The sequence below is a fragment of the Ranitomeya variabilis genome, chromosome 5 (assembly GCF_051348905.1).
Source record: "Ranitomeya variabilis isolate aRanVar5 chromosome 5, aRanVar5.hap1, whole genome shotgun sequence".
NCBI lineage: Eukaryota > Metazoa > Chordata > Amphibia > Anura > Dendrobatidae > Ranitomeya > Ranitomeya variabilis.
In genome coordinates, this window is record NC_135236.1 from 382,256,353 (window position 1) to 382,280,151 (window position 23,799).

The following is a 23,799-nucleotide window of genomic DNA, read 5'->3' on the forward strand; positions in this document are numbered from 1 at the left end:
CACCACAGGTCCTGCTCGCACAGCAAACCGAAGACCGGACGGCCGCGGGCAGCGCTGAGAGGTGAGTATAGCATCATTTTTTATTTTAATTCTTTTTTTTTTTACACTATTTATGGTTCCCAGGGCCTGGAGGAGAGTCTCCTCTCCTCCACCCCGGGTACCACCCGCACATTAACCGCTTACTTCCCGCAACGTGGGCACAGCCCCATGCGGGAAGTAAGCGGTTCAATGCATTCCTATGGGTGCAGAATCGCAGCGATTCTGCACAAAGAAGTGACATCTTGCTGGTTTTAAACCGCTGCGTTTCTGCACGTTTTTTCCCGCAGCATGTGCACAGCGGTTGGCGGTTTCCACAGGGTTTACATGTTAATGTAAATGCTATGGAAACTGCTGCGGACCCGCAGCATCAAAATCGCCGCGGATCCGCAGTAAAAACTGCAAAGTGTGAACATGGCCTTATATAAATTTTACTGCCAGATCTTCCATGAGAAAAGCACCCTTTATTTGTTTTAGACAGGAAAAAAACACCAAAGGGCCGATTTATCAAGACTGGCGTAGCACATGCTGGAGTAGAAGGAGCCAAATACATTAAGAGGCGTGCTACATATTGAATTTGACACCTCTTCAGGGGCCACCCTAGAAACGTGCCACAACAGGAATACTGCTTCCGTCAGGGACCCATCCCGCCCTGGCTTCTCTCTAGCCCTGCCCATTTCAACTGACTTTTCTGACAAAAACTTTGATGAATCAGCCCCCCAAGTGTTGGCAATAGATATATCCTTTGAGATTTCTAGAAATAAATTCCATACCGTATGCTGCAGTGGCAAAACAACGCCCAGCATTTACATATTTGCCAATGCCCAGCATTTACATATTTAAACTCCTGATAGCTAACATTAGGACAGTGCATATTTTTATCTCTTGTGCCATAAAGTCCATCTAGGTATACCACAGGATATGACACAAAGTAGGTGTTTTGCCAATTGTAGTTTTGGTTGAGGCCCCAATATCTACCACAATTGTCCAGGGAGTTTGGGCTCCCTTGATGACATGTACTGTAGACTTGTTATTGTAAAAGGTTGCTGTTATTTTGGACAGCAGTGTTCTTCATTTTTCATCCAAAATCCATATTTTCATTTTTTTGTCATATATAATAAATTGTATGTGCAGATAGGACACACACTCTGTTTTTCCATCAGGATTTAGCCATAAAATCTGTTACAGTATCTTTATTGTAGATGGAATTCTATGAATAAGAAAAAACTATAATCCTTCAATCCTGCAAACTCCTTGCAGATGTTGTACTTGGTGGGATTTGAACTCAGGACCCCAAGCACTGCAAGTCTACAATGCTAACCACTGAGCCACGTGCTGCATCTTAAATTTTAATACAAAATTTCATGCGTAAAGAAAATATGTTAATGTTTGCGTAAGTGCGATTATGGTGACACCAAATTTCTATAGCTTTTTATGTTGTGCTCATTTTGTAACATTTAAAAAATAATAATTTTGTGTCCGTGCATTCCAAAAACCATAGCTTTTTAATTTATCCATGAATAAGGCTGTATGAAGGCTTGCTTATGTAGGACGGGCTTTAATTTTGGTGTACCATGAGTAATCAATAGGGTCATTACAACCATACCAGTTGTCTACTCCTTATGCTTTTTATTTTTTGACCTATTTTAGGAATTTGCAGGGAGAAACTGTTTTTCTATTTTTTCTTTAATAGGGTATTTTTCTATTTTTTTCCCCTTTGGGACTTAACCATGAGATGATTTAATTGCTTCCATAATATGCAGCAGTAGTTGTGTTTTTCAGCGTATTATGACTGTCCATGTAAAACTGAGGAGCAACCTGATAGACCCCGGATCTGTCTAGGCCCTAGTGCTTTTCGTATGTTTAACCACTTTGATACCATGGTCAAAATTGACCATGAGAATCCAAAATAAGTAGAGGTTTAAATTAATAACACGTAGGATATACTGTATTTTGTGTAAAATCTGAGGTTTTGCACAATGGAGCTTGTCACTTCTTTCAGCGTTTTTACAGCATTGTTCATCCATTGAAAGTAATGAGTGGTGAAAAAAATGCTGAAAAAATGCAGGTACCACATTTTGCTGCTTCTTTTGAGCCGAAACTTGATGAAGTAGCATAAGATTTATTTTTTTGGCACTAAACTTTATCAGCATGCACGAGAGACAAATGTAGTATGACAAAAACGCAGCATAAAAACAAGCAACGGCATATGCCACCAAGGGATTAACATAAGGTACAATGGAACATTTTAGATAGGTGTGAAAATAATTCTGAAAAGTAAGAATGCTTTAAAGAATAGAAGAGTCAAGTTTATTTTTTTTATCAATTAGCAAAATGCAAGGTAAATGAACAAACGAGAAATGTAAGTCAAATCAATACACAGGGAAAACATGAAGAGACAGAAGGGTTTGTGTAAGCCTACACCCACAGAAGATCTGTTCTTAGTTCTCAGACGTTTGGAACAATCTCCCTGTGGAGTTCCTTCAAAAACTGTGTACAGTGTACCTAGAACTGATGCTTTCATACTGGTTTGAAGACAATATAATGATCTAGATTTCTCTCTTGCTTTCACACTTAGTTTATTTTGTTTAATTAACCAGATACAATCAATTCATCTATTGTGAAAACATTCTTACTTTGCAGCATTTTTTTCACAACTGCCTAAAACTTTTGCACAGTACTGTATATTAAAGTTTTAAACATATTTCTCATTATTCTTGCCTCATTACTGCCACACCTGTTCTCAATCAAGAATTGACTTAAATAGGACCTACCTGACAAAGTGAAGTAGACCAAAAGATCCTCAAAAGCTAGACATCATGCCATGATCCAAAGAAATTTTGGAACATATGAGGAAAAAAAGTAATTGAGATCAATCTGTTTGGAAAAACTCCTAAAGCCATTTCTAAAGCTTTGGGGCTCCAGCAAACCACAGTGAGATCCATTATCCACAAATGGCAAAAACATAGAACAATGGTGAACATTCCCAACAGTGACCAGTCGACCAAAATACCCCCAAGAGCGCAGCGGTGACTCATCCAAAAGCCCCACAACAACATCCAAAGGACTGCAGGCCTCACTTGCTTCAGTTAAAGTCAGTGTTCATGACTCCACCATAATAATGGCAGAGTTCCAGGTCCAAAACCACTGCTGAACAATAAGAACATAAAGGCTCATCTCCGTTTTGCCAGAAAACATCTTGATAATCCACAAGACTTTTGGGAGAATACTCTGTGGACTGACAGCACAAAAGTTGAACTTTTTGGAAGGTGTTTGTCCATTGCATCGGGCTTAGAAGTAAAACAGCATTTCAGAAAAGGAACATCATACCATCAGTAAAATATAATGGTGATAGTGTAATGGTCTGGGGCTGTTTTGCTGCTTCAGTACCTGGAATAATAACTGTGGTGAATAGAACCATGAATTCTGCTTTTAAAAAAAAAAACAAAAAAAAAACTTGAAGGAGAATGTCCGTCCATCTGTTTGTGACCTCAAGCTGATGCGCACTTGGGTTATGCAGCAGGACAATGATCCAAAACACACACACCAGCAAGTCCACCTCTGAATGGCTTAAGAAAAACAAATTAAGACATTGGAGTGGTCTGGTCAAAGTCCTTAATTCAATTGAAATGCTGTGGCATGACCTTTAAAAAGGCGGTTCATGCTCAGAAACCCTCCAGTGTGGCTGAATTACTACAATTCTGGAAAGATTAGTGCGCTAAAATTCCTCCAGAGTATTGTAAAAAACTCATTGCCAGTTATCGCAAACACTTGATTGCAGTTGTTGCTACTCAGGGTGGTCCAACCAGTTATTAGGTTTAGGAGGCAATCACTTTTTCACACAGGGCCCTGTAGGTTTGGATTTCTTTTTCCCTTAATAATAAAGACCTTCATTTAAAAACTGCATTTTGGGTTATCTTTGTCTAATATTTAAATTCGTTTGGTGGTCTGAAACATGCAAGCATGACAAACATGCAAAAGAATAGGAAATCAGGAAGGGGGCAAACACTTTTTCAAACAACTGTATATCACTGTCTTTTTGTATGAGAGGTCTCCAGAACTTCAGACAGTTATCCTAATGTGGTCTTGGTAGATCTCCGTATAGTGCCCCTTTCTACTGGCTATATCTCTAGCTGTAGATCTAAGAATCCTACTTCCTTTTTTTAACTGCCTGGCTACACTGTTCACTTACGTTGATTCTATAAAAAATCTATACCTCTAAATCCATTCAGTCATGTATATATCCTCAAGTATATTCTGTTTACTTACATTGAAACTTAACAAGTAACTTCCCAAATTTCTTTCTTTTCACAGAATGGGAATTGTCCTCTCAACAACAGTCAGATGTCAGAATACAGTGACCAAAAGCCAAAACTAGAACCTGGCAGTACAAGAGTCAAATCATTGCTTCCCATACCAAGAAGTAATAGAAAAAGCAGCAGTAATACAAGGCAATTAGCCATTACTAAAGACTCGAAATAGGAATTCTGAAGCTGCGTACCAGGAATTTATACCTGTCGTGTATTTAACCTGTGGTGTGCAGAAGGAACCTGAAATATATTGCTGTGTTGTAATATATCGAAGGCCTTCCTAGTACAACAGGATAACTATTTCTTGTATAAAGTAATGTACATAATGAACACTTCCCTGTATTATAGATTGTAAATGGGGCCACAGATGCGTTATATGTATATATGTTTATATTGTATTGATGTGAGTCGTTTCAGTGGAATATTCAAGTATTGGGAATCTTGGCTGTTTTACTAACTCATTATTGTTAATATTTTTTAGGAAATGAACAAAATGATTGTTTTGCCAAATGTGTAAAGTGTTTATGACAGAGGTATTACAATTGACCACATTCAGGAGGATCTGATTCCTGTGTTGTATTATGCACAGACCTGGTTCACATGGAATCTACCTTTCCACTTATATCTATTTTTAATATTCACTTTCTGTACTCGCAATTGCAATGCAGCGTGGCAATAACTAGACCCACTGATTTGATTAATGCACCTTTTTTTTTTACACAAGCCATAGACGAAATGTTGACTGTTTATTTTAATCAGCCTGAAGATCACACCTTGCATCTTGTGTAGAGCATATATTGCCGTTTTTCTTTTTTGTTTTTGCTTGCTCTGATTTAATTGTTGCTTCACTACTTCTGTACAAAAAGAGTTCTTATTGCAATAAACACAACATTTCTTGTCTAGTAGTGTTTATGGTCCAAAAATGTGTTTATTTATGTTGATTTGTACAGCACAAGTCATTTGGTACATTGTTGCATATGACATGTTTTTTCAACAATCGCTATAAATGATAAAGTGACATAAGCAGGCTCGCTTAGACATAGTGCTGCTATAAGTTTTCCATAATGTCCATGACGAGAGCGAAATAGAATATCCAGTCATATAGGGACCAGCTACGTGTAAGCCTGAGTGACAAGTATTTCAGCTTAATGTTACCTGATTACATCAATTGTAGGATGCACAGTTTTCAAGAAAACATGATAGATTGAAGGCAAAAAGATCATGGTTCATCTGATCTGATTTTTTTATTAGTACCTTTTTTAACCTAGGAATTAATCATTTCTTATCCCAGAAATGTTTTAATTGCATCTGTCTCCAGGTCAAAAGTGACCAGTTTTTGCCCTTATTTTCTTCCCGTTGCTTCCCTGAGTATTCTGTTTTTGTTTGTTTTTTAATTTTGCATACAGCTCCAGAGATATGGGCCTTTTTATTTAGTGATCGCTTTTATGGTATTTACAAAGGAGGTGTAGCTCACAGGATTCTCTGGAGATGTGTCTTCGGGTTAATCAGCATTATTACCCTGTGTGCCACACCTATTGGTAAAAAGAATAAAACCATCAGTAACTAAAAAGAATAAAACCATCAGTAACTAAAACGGCCAGGTCTCTGAACTTGTATGGTTGAGTAAATAAATGGAATACATTGGTAGCGGTTATATACTTTATTATATGACTGCAGTGCTGTTTCTTACAGCAACACAACAGGGAATGTACAAAAATAAGCGTTGCTTATCCTGAAAGAGCTGCCCACGCGCCCTTTATCAGGATAATATTAGTAGGGAACAGATACCCTTTTTTTTGAGAATGACATATTAGACTCTGAATATCTCTCCAGGTTATTCTGGGGCTGATAAGTTTTGTGCTATATTTCTGAAATGTTCCATTCAACAAACATCTGTAAAAATCTTATTTGTGATTCTGGTTAATTTTCTTTTGTGAACACTAGAGGGAACCAAAGCTCACAGGTTGTCTCTTCTGCACCAGACTGATCTATTTTCATGTAAATACCTTGTAATACGGTATTTAATTTCTACATAAGGTTCTTCTTGTAATATATACATAATACCTTCATCTACTATAGACAAGTTCATAAATAAAAGTGGTAAGACTCCTGGGAAGAATAATCACAGCCAAAGTTCCAAGCCTATAACATACTCAGCAAGAAGAAAATATGCCCATGGATGGAGACAACTCACAAACTACTGCCCAGGCTTTTACATCTTTACTTATGCCTACTATAGATACTCTCCTAACTACTTTCCAGTCTTCACCTTATAGTGTTGCAAATTACAGACCATGGGAACAGGATTTCCACTTCTGAACAAAGAATCTCTGACTGAAAGGACTCAGATCACACACTAAGGCCGGTTTCACACGTCAGTGATTCTGGTACGTGTGGTGACAGTTTTCTCACGTACCGGAGACACTGACACACATAGACACATTAAAATCAATGTGTCTCTGCACATGTCAGCGTGTTTTCACAGACCGTGTGTCCGCGTGCAAAACACAGAGACATGTCAGTGTTCGTGGGAGCGCACGGATCACACGGACCCATTAAAGTCAATGGGTCCGTGTAAAACACGTACCGCACACGGATGCTGTCCGTGTGCCGTGCAGGAGACAGCGCTACAGTAAGCGCTGTCCCCCCAGCGTGGTGTTGAAGCCGCCATTCATTTCTTCTCTCCAGCAGCGTTCGCTAGAGAGAAGAAATGAAAAATCATTGTTTTTTGGGGTTTTTTGCGGTTGTAATAAAGATGTTTGTCACCACCCCCCTCCCACCCCCTGTGCGCCCTACCGCTGGAAAGAAAATACTCACCCGGCTCCCTCGAAGCGTCCTCTCCGCGCTGCAGCTTCTCCTGTATGAGCGGTCGCATGGTGCCGCCCATTACAGTCATGAATATGCGGCTCCACCCCTGTGTAAGGGGCTATGTTGTTGCTCATGCTGTGTATGTGGGGGCCATGATGTATAGGAGGCTATGTTGTGGCTCATACTGTATGTAGATGGCTATGTGGAGGCTCATACTGCATATAGGTGGCTGTATGGGGCCTATACTGTATATAGGAGCTATGTGGGGCATATACTGTATTTAGGGGGATATGTTGTGGCTCATACTGTGTGCAGCGGTTATTTGGGGGCTTATACTGCATATAGGGGCTATGTGGGGGGCTCATACTGTATATAAGGGGCTATGTGACGCCTTATGCTTTATGTAGGAAGCTATGTGAGGGTTCATACAGTATATAGGAGGCTATGTGGGGCCTATAATGTATATAGGAGGCTATGTGGTGGCTCATACTGTGAACAGGGAGCTATGGGGGGCTCATTGTATATAGGGGATATGCGAGAGTCATGCTGTATATTGGGGGATATGTGAGGGCTCATGCAGTGTATAGGAAACTATATGAGGGCTCATGCTGTATATGGGAGGCTATGTGGGGCTCATGCTTTATATGGGAGGCTAATGCTGTATATAGAAGGGCTATGTGGGGGATCATACTGCATTAATGTATATAGGGCTGTGTTCCACAACTCCGGTCCTCAAGAGCCACCAACAGGTCATGTTTTCATTAGTATTGCACAGGTGATTGAATGCTTGCTTGTCCAGGTGATACAATTATCACCTGTGCAATAATCTTTTATAATATTAATCTTTTATTTTTATATAGCGCTAACATATTCCGCAGCGCTTTACAGTTTGCACACATTATCATCGCTGTCCCCGTTGGGGCTCACAATCTAAATACCCTATCAGTATGTCTTTGGAATGTGGGAGGAAACTGGAGTACCCGGAGGAAACACACACAAACACGGGGAGAACATACAAACTCTTTGCATATTGTTGTCCTTAGTGGGGCTTGAACCCAGGACTCCAGCGCTGCAAGGCTGCTGTGCTAACCACTGTGCCACCGTGCTGCCCCTAATACTAAGGTATTACTGAGAACATGACCTGTTGGTGGCTCTTGAGGACCGGAGTTGGGGAACACTGATATAGGGGGTCATGCAGGGATTATACTGTATTACTATATATATATATATATATATATATATATATATATATATATATATATATATATATATGTGTGTATATATATGTATATATATATGTGTGTATATATATATATATGTGTATGTATATATATGTGTATGTATATATATGTGTATGTATATATATGTGTATGTATATACATATGTATACACATATATATACACATATATATATATATATATATATACAGTCATGGCCAAAAGTATTCACACCCCTGCAATTCTGTCAGATAATACTCAGTTTCTTCCTGAAAATGATTGCAAACACAAATTCTTTGGTATTATTATCTTCATTTAATTTGTCTTAAATGAAAAAAACACAAAAAGAATTGTTCTAAAGCCAAATTGGATATAATTCCACACCAAACATAAAAAAGGGGGTGGACAAAAGTATTAGCACTGTTCGAAAAATCATGTGATGCTTCTCTAATTTGTGTAATTAACAGCACCTGTAACTTACCTGTGGCACCTAACAGGTGTTGGCAATAACTAAATCACACTTGCAGCCAGTTGACATGGATTAAAGTTGACTCAACCTCTGTCCTGTGTCCTTGTGTGTACCACATTGAGCATGGAGAAAAGAAAGAAGACCAAAGAACTGTCTGAGGACTTGAGAAACCAAATTGTGAGGAAGCATGACCAATCTCAAGGCTACAAGTCCATCTCCAAAGACCTGAATGTTCCTGTGTCTACCGTGCGCAGTGTCATCAAGAAGTTTAAAGCCCATGGCACTGTGGCTAACCTCCCTAGATGTGGACGGAAAAGAAAAATTGACAAGAGATTTGAACGCAAGATTGTACGGATGTTGGATAAAGAACCTTAACTAACATCCAAACAAGTTCAAGCTGCCCTGCAGTCCAAGGGTACAACAGTGTCAACCTGTACTATCCGTCGGCGTCTGAATGAAAAGGACTGTGGTAGGAGACCCAGGAAGACCCCCACTTCTTACACCGAGAAAAGAAAAAAGCCAGGCTGGAGTTTGCCAAAACTTACCTGAAAAAGCCTAAAACATTTTGGAAGAAAGTTCTCTGGTCAGATGAAACAAAAGTAGAGCTTTTTGGGCAAAGGCATCAACATAGAGTTTACAGGAGAAAAAAAGAGGCATTCAAAGAATAGAACACGGTCCCTACAGTCAAACATGGCGGAGGTTCCCTGATGTTTTGGTGTTGCTTTGCTGCCTCTGGCACTGGACTGCTTGACCGTGTGCATGGCGTTATGAAGTCTGAAGACTACCAACAAATTTTGCAGCATAATGTAGGGCCCAGTGTGAGAAAGCTGGGTATCCCTCAGAGGTCATGGGTCTTCCAGCAGGACAATGACCCAAAACACACTTCAAAAAGCACTAGAAAATGGTTTGAGAGACAGCACTGGAGACTTCTAAGGTGGCCAGCAATGAGTCTAGACCTGAATCCCATAGAACACCTGTGGAGAGATCTAAAAATGGCAGTTTGGAGAAGGCACCCTTCAAATATCAGGGACCTGGAGCAGTTTGCCAGAGAAGAATGGTCTAAAATTCCAGCAGAGCATTGTAAGAAACTCATTGATGGTTACCGGAAGCGGTTGGTCGCAGTTATTTTGGCTAAAGGTTGTGCAACCAAGTATTAGGCTGAGGGTGCCAATACTTTTGTCTGGACCATTTTTGGAGTTTTGTGTGAAATGATCAATGTTTTGCTTCATTCTCTTTTGTGTTTTTTCATTTAAGACAAATTAAATGAAGATAATAATACCAAAGAATTTGTGTTTGCAATCATTTTCAGGAAGAAACTGAGTATTATCTGACAGAATTTCAGGTGTGTGAATACTTTTGGCCATGACTGTGTGTGTGTGTGTGTATGTGTATGTGTATATATGTATATATGTATATATATATATATATATATATATATATATATATATATATATATATATATGTATATATATATATATATATATATATATATGTATATATATGTATATATATATATATATATATATACAATGTATATATATATACAATATATATATATATATATATATATATATATATATATACATATATATATATATATATATATATATGTATATATATATATGTATATATATATATATATATATATACATATATATATATGGATCATACTGTATTAATGTATATAGGGTGTCATACAGGGATTATTACTATATATAGAGAGTTATGCGAGGGATCATACTGTATAAGGGGGCTATGTGGGGGTTTCATACTGTATATAGGGGCTGTGAGCGCAAACAGTATATAGGGGGATGTCATTATGCATAATTCTGTTCAATATTAAGTGATGCAATTAATATTAATAAAAAATAATTATAATTGATATGATATTAATATTGAAGTGAATTAATTTCAGCCTGTTGGTATGGTCCTCCACAACAGTCACGGTCTCTCATGTGGACCCTCGGAAAAATTAATTGCTCTTCTCTGGTCTAGACTGAGGCGACCATGTGGAAAAATCAAGACCAGTTTCTTTCAAGCTGCTTAACTTTCAGGACAAAATGAAGATGTGGAAGCATTTAGGAAATTACAACCTATCATCAGGGCCGGTTTTAGACAGAGCGGGGCCCTGGGCAAAAGTTTAAAGTGAGGCCCTAAAATGCTCACATATTGCATTAGCACACAGAAACATTTTGGTTGTATTTACACATGCTGAGTTCAGGCCATTATATGAGCGTGATCGACAATATTGAAGTTGTCCGATGCTTGTTCCCGAGTTTCTTTACACCAGCAGAGGAAGAATGATGGGGACGGATAGTCCTCAATAGAGTATAATGCAGGTCCCACATAGTACATATAGTCTAATGCACTCCCCATGGTACTTGATAGACTATACTGCAACCCCCCTACACACACACACTACAATGTATATGCACACAGTATAATGCATACACATACTGTATATACACACACAGGGTAATGTAGACACTTGCACACATACAATAATTACCTCTCCCCATTTCCCCGCTGCTCTGGCTTCTGCAGAGGGTCTCATTAACTCCATTGCTGGCACAGTGTGGTGCACAATGCAGTGACTTCATTGCGCACCCGCTGAGTTACAAGTTGAGGGGAATGATGGGAGAGAGCATCACCTGACGTTCTCTCTTCCATCACTGCTTTCAACTGTATGATGATAAGTTGAATGTGCGATGCGGGGGTGGGGGCATGTCGGGCACCTCTTACTCATGGGCCCCATAGCATCCACATGATGTGCCCCTATTAGCGGCACACCACTTGCTGGGGAGAGGGGGCCCTAGGCAGCTGCCTGGTCTGCCTGCTCCTAACGCCAGCCCTGCCTGTCATACATGTAGGCAAACACGTCTTTTTCAGGACTTCTCAGCATCAGACTGAAAGCCTGGGGCTGCCTGGATGAAGAAAGTTATTTTCCTGCCAGTAACTGCACTTTCAGTCTGGCAGTCAGGCTGTTTTGGAATGCTATTAACCTGCAGTTTAAGCACATAACTGGAGGTTAATAGCATTTTTTGGATGTGACAGGATCCTTTTAAATCATTTACATAAAATACGCTCACATACGGTATTCCTCCAAGAGACACATCAAAAAGAAACATCCACCTTTATGAAGTAAAAGATACCCTAATTGTATCAAAACCTCTTTAAAGCAAAATATAAGGGGTAGTAATTCTATTTAGTTCCCAAATTAATTATAAACTACTGGATGTTCGTGAAGAACCAGTGAGCAGATGTGGTCAGAGTAATCCTTGAAAGTCAAACCTAATGCTTGATCAATGTATACACCCCTAATTCTCCAAATCTAAGGCCACTCCTTAACGTTGTTTTTCCCGGATTTACGAAATACATAAATTCTGACCATGCCCTCATAACTATAGATATATCTCTTTCTAGATCCATTCATGTATTTTGCAGGTTGCCTTTTCCTTCACAAGATTGCTTCCTTCACAAGATTTTAACTGGTTTCTGGGAAAATTATGGAGATGATAACATCGCCCACCTAGACGATATTAATCTTTTCAGGTCTGACTCAAAGGCAGTCATTAGAGGTCAACTAACTGAATATGTTTTGCGACAAAAGAAAAACAGAGGCAGTTCACTAAAAATTAATCAAACACTTATAAGCAAACAGCCGTCTTAATATTCCAGATACTCGACAGGCTTTCCTTGATGTTAAAAGTGCTTCTGATACTTTAGCTCATGGATGTGCCCTCACAAATCTTGATTATCAAAAACAGAAATATTTTAAATGGGGTAATAAACCAGGAAGACTTTTAGCCTCCTTGACTAAACCTTTTACATTGGCTACAAAAATTACCAAATTAAAATCTAACATAGGGAATCGGCTCACAGATCCTAGAGCAGGCCTGAACAACATAAGGCTCGAATAGGAATGGAATGGAGACAATGCGGGCAATGGTAAGTGCTGCATGGAGGAGCCAAAGAATACATATTTTATCATAGTGGATAAGGGGGTTAAAGGGGTTGTCCACTACTTTCAATTAACCCCCCAATGTATCCCCCCGGGGCCCCTGATGATTTGTGTAAATACCTTCTTTAGCCGTTTTCGCCTGTGAGCGGCGCTATGCTGGTGCCTGAGTCCGGGTCACGTGACCCCCAGGCTTCAGCCGCCGCTCATTTCTGCCGACGTCACGTCAATTTCCAGACTCTGGAAATTGACGTGACGTCAGTAGCAGGCGTGTCCCCAGGCTCCACAGAGAGCAGTCACTCATAAAGAGTGACTGGGCTGTGGGCGGGGCTGAGGCTGACTGCGGGGCTGTGCTGGGGGCGGGCGGGGCTAGGCAGGGATGTGCGGTCCCCGGCGCTGTGCGGACCGGCGCCGGTATGTGCTGGGGGGTGGTGTGTGTGTGTGTGTGTGTGTGCAGGCATCGTCCGATGGGACAACAAGTCCCATCGGGCTCTGCCTGCTACAGTGGCAGTGAGTGACACATTAGCCAATGATGGGACAGTAGTAGTCCCATCATCCGGCTAATGTGTTGAATGTAATAAAAAAATACACATATACATATACAGTACGTACGTACGTACATACATACATACATACATACAACACACACCATGCGGTGACGGCATGCGCCATGCGACGACATGCGCCATGCGACGACATGCGCCATGCGACAACATGTGACATGCACCATGCGACGACATGCAGCATGTGCCATGCGACGACATGTGCCATGCAACGACATACGCCATGCAGCATGCGACGACATGCACCATGCGACAACATGCGCCATGCATCGACATGCAGCATGTGACGACATGCGCCATGCAGCATGCGATGCCATGCGATAGCATGCGATATGCAGCATGCGACAACATGCGCCATGCGACGACATGTGCCATGCGACGACATGCGCCATGCGACAACGTGCGACATGCAGCATGCGACGCCATTCGCCATGCGCCAAGCGACAACATGCGCCATGCGACAACATGTGACATGCAGCATGCGACAACATTCACCATGCGATGACATGCGCCATCATGCGCCATGCGACGACATGCAGCATGCGACGACATGCGACATGCAACGGCATGCGACATGCGACGACATGCAGCATGCGACGACATGCGCCATGCGACAACATGCGACATGCGCCATGCAACGGCATGCGACATGCGACAACATACAACATGCAGCATGCGACGACATGCACCATGCGACGACATGTGCCATGCGACAACATGTGCCATGCGACAACATGCAGCATGCGGCGGCATGCAGCATGCGACATGCACCATGCGACGACATGCGACAACATGCGACATGCCGCATACAGTACAGACATACAGTACAGACATACAGTACAGACATACAACATACATATAGACATACAGTACATGTAACAGATTACATATTCACCACCACTTGTCACTTTGATCCCCGAAGCCATTGTCATCTGTAAAAAATATTAAAATAATAAACAAACACTATACTCCCTGATCCGCAGAAATCCAATTAAAACGAGTGTCCCTCGACGATCTCCCGTGGAGAGCAGCAGCATCAGATGATGCAACCACTCTCCAGAGGCTCCAGGAACACAATGAGGGGAGGAAGGTATCCTTCCACAATGTATTCCCCACAATGTATTCCTACGCCCCTGTGAGAAAATAGTCCCTAGTCTCACTTTATGGCATTGCTGTTGAGAAATTTTCCCACACAGCTTTTTGCCATAAAGTGAGACTTTGTCCTAAGGTAACCTCAGTGATGCACTGCAGGAGCCATTGTCTCCTGTCAGTGTGTCACTGAGGGCCCTATAGAGCAGTGACATCACCCGATGTCACTGTTCTATAGAGGAGATCGTCGTGGGACACTCGTTATTAATTGGACTACGGCGGACAGGTAGTATACGGTTTATTATTTTACGTTTTTTGCAGGCGCTGAAGTATGGTAAGTATGGTTAAATGAAGAATATTAAAATACTTTTTTCCTAATGTGTGTGTGTTTTATTAACCCTTTTCTACTATTGGATTAGTAATGGATAGGCGTCTTATTGACGCCTCTCCGTTATTAACCCGGCTTAATGTCACCTTACAATAGCAAGGTGACATTAACCCCTTATTACCCCATATCCCACCGCTACACGGGAGTGGGAAGAGAGGGGCTAAATGCCGGAATTGGCGCATCTTACAGATGCGCCATTTCCGGGGCGGCTGCGGACTGGTATTTGTAGCCGGGGGGGGGGACCAATATCCATGGCCCCTCTCTAGGCTATGAATATCAGTCGGCAGCTGTCTGCGTAGCCTTTCTGGCTATAAAATATAGGGGGACCCCACGTCATTTTTTTGGGGGGGGGTCCCCCTATTTTAATAGCCAGTAAAGGCTATGCAGACAGTTGTGGGCTGATATTCATAGCAGGCTACAAATATTGGCCCCCGGCCGTCGGCTTTCCCGCTCTGGCGCAGAAAATTGCGCGGGAGCCCACGCCGTTTTTTTTAAAAAATTACATAACCATAGTGTTTATTAACCCCTTTCTGCCAGCTGACGGAATAGTACGTCAGCTGGCAGTATCCCCCACTTTGAGGTGGGCTTCGCGGTGAGCCCACTTCAAAGCCGCAACATGTCAGCTGTTTTCAATACAAAAATAAAACATGTACTTGATCGCTAAACGGCATAGCGAGAAAAAAAAATCAAAAGCCAAAATTATGTTTTTTTGGTCTCCGCGACATTGCATTAAAATGCAATAATGGGCGATCAAAAGAACGTATCTGCACAAAAGTAGTATCATTAAAAACGTCAGCTCGGCACGCAAAAAATTAGCCCTCACCCGACCCGATATCTCAGAACATATAGACGCTACAGGTATCAGAAAATGGCGCCATTATTTTATTTCTTTTTAGCAGAGTTTTGAAATTTTTTTTACCACTTAGATAAAAAATAACCTAGACGTGTTTGGTGTCTATGAACTCGTAATGACCTGGAGAATCATAATGGCAGGTCAGTTTTATGCTGTATGCATACGTTGCAGATTTGGGTGCAGAATTGTCTGCACAAAATCTGCATCTCCTTGCAGAAAACGCAGCTGCGTTATGTTTTTGCGCGGTTTTGATGAGGCTTTTTTGTGTGGTTTTGATGCTGTTCTTGGTGCGGTTTTTGGTGTGGTTTTTGCACGGTTTTGATTCATTTTTTGCTGCAGTATTTGGTGCGGTTTTTTGCGTGGTTTTGATTCAGGTTTTTGATGCTTTTTTATGCAGTTTTTGGTGAAGATTTGATGCAGTATTTGGTGCAGTTTTGATGCAGTTTTGGGTGCGGTTATGATGCAGTTTTTGGTGCAGTTTTTGCGCGCTTTTGATGCTTTTTTAAAAAATTTGGTGCGGTTTTTGCGTGTTTTTTGTGCGTTTTTGTATGCGTTTTGTTTTTTGTGCGTTTTTGTATGCGTTTTTGAAAGCTAAAGATGTATTATTGAACATTATTGCGTGATGTCTTTTCTGTCCAACCTCCTCTTTTACATTTGTTCAACCCACACTCAATTACACACAGATAGATAGATGATAGATGAAATGGATAGACAGAGCTACATATAGATAGATCTATAGATGCATACATCTATCTATTCTTATATCTATCTATAGATATATGTGGATAGATATATCTATTGATAGATGTATGGATAGTGTAGGGTGCGTGTCCACTGTCAGGATTACATCCGAAATAGCTGCAGATTGGATGCTGCGTACTTGTAGTACCATTGGATGATCCCCGCACACACCCGAACAGTGCCGCACAGCGCCACACACATCCAAACAGTTCCCCAGAAACATCCGAACAGCCCGCAGACCCCGCACACACCTGAACAGTCCCGCACAGCGCCGCACACATCCAAACAGCCCGCAGACCCAGCACACACATACACGCACACAGTCACTGCCCACATTCCGCCCACCAGGGCCGGACTGGCCATCGGGCACTTCTGGCAAATGCCAGAAGTGCCGGTGCCAGTCGTGGGCCGCTCGATCCTCCGCCCCCTGCCGCCGCCGACTCACCCCCCTGCCGTCGCATTCAACTGACGCCGGTACAGTTGAATGCAATGATGGAGGAGAGAGCGTCTACAGACGCTCCCTCTCCCATCATTCCCCGCTCTGCCTCTGACACTGCGGGTGCGCGATGACGTCATATCATCGCGCACCTGCTGTGTCCCGGACAGACTGCTGCCGGCGAGACAGGAGCAGGAAGCAACGCGGGCAAGAGGAAAGGTGAGGAGTGTTTTGGTTTTTTTTTTACCGGACTGTGGGGACATTCTCGGGGGGGGGGGGGGGGAGGAGGAGGAGAGAAGCGGGCTGTGCTGTATATACCACTGTGCGGGCTGTGCTGTATATCCCACTGTGCGGGCTGTGCTGTATATACCACTGTGGGCTGTGCTGGATATACCACTGTGCTGCCTGTGCTGGATATACCACTGTGCGGGCTGTGCTGGATATACCACTGTGCGGGCTGTACTGTATATACCACTGTGCGGGCTGTGCTGTATATACCACTGTGCGTCCTGTGCTGGATATACCACTGTGCGGGCTGTGCTGTATATACTACTGTGTGGGCTGTGCTGTATATACTACTGAGTGGGCTGGGCTGGATATAGCACTGTGCTGCCTGTGCTGGATATACCACTGTGCGGGCTGTGCTGGATATACCACTGTGCGGGCTGTGCTGTATATACCACTGTGTGGGCTGTGCTGGATATACCACTGTGCTGCCTGTGCTGGATATACCACTGTGCGGGCTGTGCTGTATATACCACTGTGCGGGCTGTGCTGTATTTACCACTGTGCGTCCTGTGCTGGATATACCACTGTGCGGGCTGTGCTGTATATACTACTGTGTGGGCTGTGCTGTATATACTACTGAGTGGGCTGTGCTGTATATACTACTGTGTGGGCTGTGCTATCTACTATGCGGGCTGTGCTATATACTATGTGGGCTTTGCTATATACTGTACTATGGGGAGGCCATGTTATGTACTATGTGGCTGTGGTATATACTATTGTGGGGGTATATTATATTCTATGGGGGAGGTTGGGTTATATACCATGGGGGAGGTTGTGTTATATACTATGGGGGGCTGCATTATATTCTATGGGGGGCTACATTATATATTATGGGGAGGTGGGCTTTATTATATTCTATGGGGTTACATTAAACTCTGTGGGGTGGCTGTATTATACTCTGTGGGGTGGCTGCATTATACTGTGGGGTGGTTGCATTATACTGTGGGGCGGCTGCATTATACTCTGTGGTTGCCGCATTATATTCTGTAGGGTGGTGGCTACATTATACTATATGTGGGCTGCATTATACTGTATCGTGGAGTATGGGGAATATGTTATACTATATGAAGGACTATGGGGTGCATTATACTATGGGATGTGAATTGTACTACATGGATGACTATGGCGGTGCATTATACTATATGGAGCACTATGAGGAGTGTATTATGCTATATGGAGGACTATGAGGAGTGTATTATATTATGTGGAGGACTGAGCAGTGTATTATAATATATGGAGGACTATAGGGAGTGTATTATACTATATGGAGGACTGTGGAGCACATTATAATATATGGAGGACTATGGAGTGTATTTTACTAAACAAGTAAAATGCTGCATATTCAGATTGTTTTTGCCGGAACAAAAATCCTTGTTCTCAGCAGCACATCGCCGCTGTAAACTGTAGATGTGCTGCTGATAACATGATACTGTATGGGGATCGGTTAGTGATCTATTAGTGATCGTTCTGTCCCATCATTCTTTCTCAGACGGTGGAAAGAGGCCGGGAAACAAGTGTTGAACAACTTCAGTATTGTCGATCAAACTCATTTAGCGTCCTGAGATCAGCGCATGGAAATACAACCGAAACACTTTTGTGTGATGTGAAATCTGTTAGCATTTTGGGCCCCATTTTAAACTTTGCCTAGGCGTAGGGCCCCACTTTGCCTAAAACCGGCCCTGCCTACAAGTGTACAAAGATATTATACAGTCACCATGTGACAAGTGGGCCTGTGTAACTTCAAATGCCAGGGCTGAATTTTAGTCCCAGTCCGGCCCTGCCGCCCACACACTTCCCTCCTCCCGAACTGCAGCGTTTCTCGGACCCACATCCGCATCTAAACTGCAGATCTTTTTTACATCTGCGGTTTTGCTGTGGATGTGCCCGAATCAATGAAAGTCTATGGGTGCAGAAATGCTGCAGTTCGGCACAAAAGAAGTGACATGCTGCAGAGAAAAAAAAGCTGCGTTTCTGTGCGGCTTTTTCCGCAGCATGTGCACAAGTCTGCGGCTCCCATAGACTTACATTGGTTGTGCACTACACTGCGGATTTGATGCAATTCTGTGCAGCAAAAATCCCTGCGGATCTGCGATCAAATCCACAACGTGTGCACACAGCCTTAGCATTTAGTGACCCTGGCAAAAAAAGCCAAGCAAAAAACAAGCGTCGGATTGCACTTTTTTTGCAATTTCATTGCACTTTGCCTTATTTTTCACATTTTCTGTTACACGACATGGTAAAACCAATGGTGTCGTTCAAAAGTAGAACTTGTCCCGCAAAAGATAAGCCCTCACATGGCCATATTGACGGAAAAATTATGGCTCTGCAAAGAAGGGGGGCGATAAACGAAAACAAAAAAGCTCCAGGGTGAAGGGGTTTAGAAACATGGATATGGACATATCTATGGAAATAGACATAGATATATCTGTATGTATCAATCTATCTATCTATCTATCTATCTATCTATCTATCTATCTATCTATCTATCTATCTATCTATCTATCTATCTATCTATCCGTGTGTAATGGAGTGTGGGTTGGACAGATGTAAAAGAGGAGGTTGGACAGAAATGACATCACAAATCTTTCTGAAGCTAGAGGGGGGAGAGGAGGGAGGGGTTGGGGTGTATTTTGGAGTGGGTGTGGTAGGTTCGTGCTTAGTGGCAGTGCAATGCATCATGGAGCTTGTAGTATTAGAGCACAGTAACTCAGGAGAAAGGAAGTTGTCGATTAACCCCATGAGAGCTGAATCCAGCACTGAAAATGTACAGCATGATAAAAGGTAATATTGCTAAAATAAAGACAATGGATGTTTTCAGTGGCACATAATAGCAAGATTTATGGAAAAAAAAAAAAAAAGGTTATTGTAGTGGACAACTTCTTTAATGTAAGGCTACGTTCACATTTGCATTGTGCGCCGCAGCGTCGGCGCCGCAGCGCACAACGCAAACAAAAACGCAGCAAAACGCATGCACAACGCTGCGTTTTGCGCCGCATGCGTCCTTTTTTTAATTGATTTTGGACGCAGCAAAAATGCAACTTACTGCGTCCTCTGCGCCCGGACGCGGGCGGCGCAACGACGCATGCGGCGCAAAACGCAAGTGCGACGCATGTCCATGCGCCCCCATGTTAAATATAGGGGCGCATGACGCATGCGGCGCCGCTGCGGCGCCCGCCGCTAATGTGAACGTAGCTTAACTGTGAGGCCACATATTGGGGGAACAATTGTGAAACGGGGCACAGCATTGCAGAGGCAGTGAGGGGGAGGAGGGGTATTTTATTCAGAGTGAGTATATTTTGCAGAGGGACAGTGTGGAAGGACATATTGCAGAGGGGCAGTGTGCAGGGACATTTCACAGATGGGCAGTATGTTCGCACATTTTTTGTAGCAGAAACTGAGCAGAATCTTTCCAAATCCTCAAAACTTGGTTCTGGTTATGTATTAACCCTGCTGTACTGTTCGGGTCCATATGACTCAAAATGAAATTTCAGACCCTGCAGATTTTTTATTTCATCAAATGAGGAAAAGTCAATTAATCACAAGTTTCAGATCCGTGTAACAAATAATCTACAGGGTCTCAAATTTTATTTCAGGTCATATGGACCCGAACAGAACAGCAGGGTGAATATAGTGGTTCTAGGGATGTATTCATGTAAGTACCCCTTTAAAAATGTTTGCGGCCCTTGGACCACAAAAAGTTGTGCATTCCTGTCCCAGAGCAATAGGTGTAGAATTTGGAAAGTTTTATGCATCTTTATATAAAAAAGAAACCAAAAATCTATATGAGGGAGTCAAATGTTTAAAAGAAGCCTAGGTACCCAAATTAACTAATGATCATTGGGAAAAATAAAATTGCCCAGTTAGAAAAATATGAATTGAAATGACCATAAAATCTATTAATTGAACTCCTTCCCGACATGTGCAGTGTATGTACGGCACTGCGGGAGCTGCGTTCCCTTTAACCGCCGACTAAAAATTTCCCCAAACCCACCTCGCTCATGCTGAGCGCCGCCGCAATCAAATGCGGATGTAAGCTCTATATGCGAGCTGACACCCTGCAACAATGCACATGATCGGTGCTAGCAACAATCGTATGTGTTTAACCCCTCTGATGCCACTGTCAATAGAGACAGCAACATTGATGGACATCACAGAGGGAGGGAGCTCCCTCTCTTCTCCCATCAGCACAATGCAATTGCGATCGTGTTGTGCCGATGGTCTCCATGATGACCCTCGGCCTAAAAATGGCTGCAAGGTCACCCACTGACGGTGGCCTGTAAGCTCTTGTCCAGAGCAAGAGCTGACACGCCTCCTTTCTGCCTGTGATGCAGAGATCTAACGCCCTGCAAAGCAGAAGCATTGCAGAGCGTTAGATCAGTGATCAGGGCAGGGAAAATTGATGTCACATAGTTGGAGAAAAAAAGGTTTTAAAAAAATTACTAAAAATTGTAAACATAAAAAAATCACTAAATAAAGAGCAAAAAAACGAAAAAAATATGAATCCAATAAATACATTTATTTGTGTAAAAACAAAACTATACCAAAAAAGTACACATATTTGGTATCGCTGAACCCGGAAAGACCAGACCTATAAAACTGTGCTACTAGTTAACTCCTTCAGTGAACACCATAAAAAAAGCGAGGCAAAAAACTATGCAATCCAAACAAAAAGTGGAATAAAAACATGATCAAAATGACAAATGTAATTAAAAATTATGTCTCTGAAAATATCATCTTGTCCCACATAAAACAAGCCACAATACAACTCCGTTAGCGGAAAAATAAAAAAATAATAAAATAAGTTTTTATTGTATAAAAGCACCCCCCCCCCCCAAAAAAAAAAAAAAAAAACAATATAAATGTGTTAATGCTCCCTGAATTGTTTGCCTGGAGCGTGTCTCTAGAAGAATGAACTGGGCACTGCAACATACTGGTTACTAGAACGTCTTGAGCACTACAATGGCAGTTTACAGTTTTCACTCAGTAACATCCAATACTGGCTGTTACTGGAGAATTCCCATGGAGTTAAAATCGTCACTACACATGTAGATAAATTCCCAAAGGAGTATGATTTCCAAAATGGAGTCAATTGGGGGGGGGGGGGGGGATTCTGCTAACATTTAGGGACTCAGTTAATGGAGCCTGCAAACTATTCTAGGAAAATCTGTGGTCCAGGAGGCAAATAGCATTCTGTCCCTCCCGAGTCTCGCCGTGTGACTAGAAAGAAAGAACCTGGCACTCAACTTAATGCTTGTGTCAATTTTTAATGTAGTACCCAAAACGTTTCGGTCCTATGACGGGACCTTCATCAGTTACTACAAGAGTGATATAAAAATATATACTGTACATAAATACAAACAAAGGAAAAACATGAAAGAAAGTATATACAAGAAATGCAAAATATCAAAATCGTAGTGAGAGATAGTACAACAAGGTCATATTGGATAAACTGACATGGATAATATAATGTCCAGCAGAATGAGATCAACCAAGTATCAGGCATAAGTGAATATGAGAGCAGGGAGAGGTGGGAGAGACCATATATTGAAACGTACCGTACTAGTAGTATAATTTTTGGTATTGGTGACAATAATGTCAGTGGGTACACCGTGGTCTACGATGACGTAAAGTAACCGATAATGTCGGTGTGCACTGGTGATATGTGGGAGGTGTATAAAGGCATACCTGTTAATGTGCAGATACTATAGCAATATAGGGTGGACTAAAAATAGAGGTAAATGGCATTTGGTTAGTATACCACAGTGGTATGTATGCGCAGCGATAGCAGGCAGTGACGACCAGTGGAAGGCTGTAGACGAGTTACCTTATATGTCTCATAACGCTGATGTGTACCCGTGTCCAGACGCGGTATCCCCCGCTGGTCTGGTGTGGTGATGTAAAGTGCGCGTACTTGTAGAAAGGGGGCGGTGCCCGAGAAGTTTCGGCGGCCAAATGGGAGAGCGCACGGTGAAAACCGGAAGTGACATAGCTGGAAATGGTATGGCCGTGCGTGTCACTAGATCAGCGGTATGCGTTCCACCCTCAGTGAGGCCGGTATGTATACATGCCGGGGGAGGTTCCTGCAGAGGGAAGGTGCCTGGAATGCCCGGAGTACTATGGAAAAGTCTATGGAGAGGCGGTCCAAAGGTGGATCTAACAGACAGCGGTCCAGTGGTGGATCTAAGCGACAATGTGTGAGAGTGGAGTTATCCGGTGGAGAGAATCTAAGTGGGAGATACTATGGTGAATGGTGCAACATCATCAGTATAGTCGGCTCTCGCCGTGTGACTAAGCAGCACTGTACAGCCGTATATAGGGGTTTTCTACATTCAGCAGAAATTGTGGGACAAATTTTGGTTCCCTTTTTACCCATTTCCCATTGTGAAAATTTTAAATCTGGGGCTAAAAATATTTTCTGGTGGAAAAAAATTTAATTACCGTATGTGTAATATTTATTGAGATGTGTAGTTTGTAAAATGGAGTCACTTATGGGGGGTTCTGCTGTTCTGGCACCACAGGGGCTCTGCAAATGTGACTTGGCACCCTCAAACCAGTCAAGCAAAATCTGAATTCCCAATATGGCGCTTTTTCTCTTCTGGCATCAAAAGTAGTTTTCTACCACATATGGGGCATCGTTGTATT

The 23,799-nt window shown here is 42.2% G+C and overlaps 1 protein-coding gene across 2 annotated transcripts in view; it reads left to right on the forward strand.

The window, feature by feature from the left end:
- CTTNBP2 (cortactin binding protein 2) overlaps positions 1-5,256 on the forward strand; it is a 206,261-nt gene extending 201,005 nt beyond the window's left edge. For both annotated transcript variants that reach the window (XM_077265000.1, XM_077265002.1), the window contains exon 23: positions 4,351-5,256. In XM_077265000.1, coding sequence (XP_077121115.1) covers positions 4,351-4,518 — 168 coding nt within the window. In that variant the 3' untranslated portion in view covers positions 4,519-5,256. The remainder of the gene's footprint in view (positions 1-4,350) is intronic.
- Positions 5,257-23,799: the final 18,543 nt, after the last annotated feature.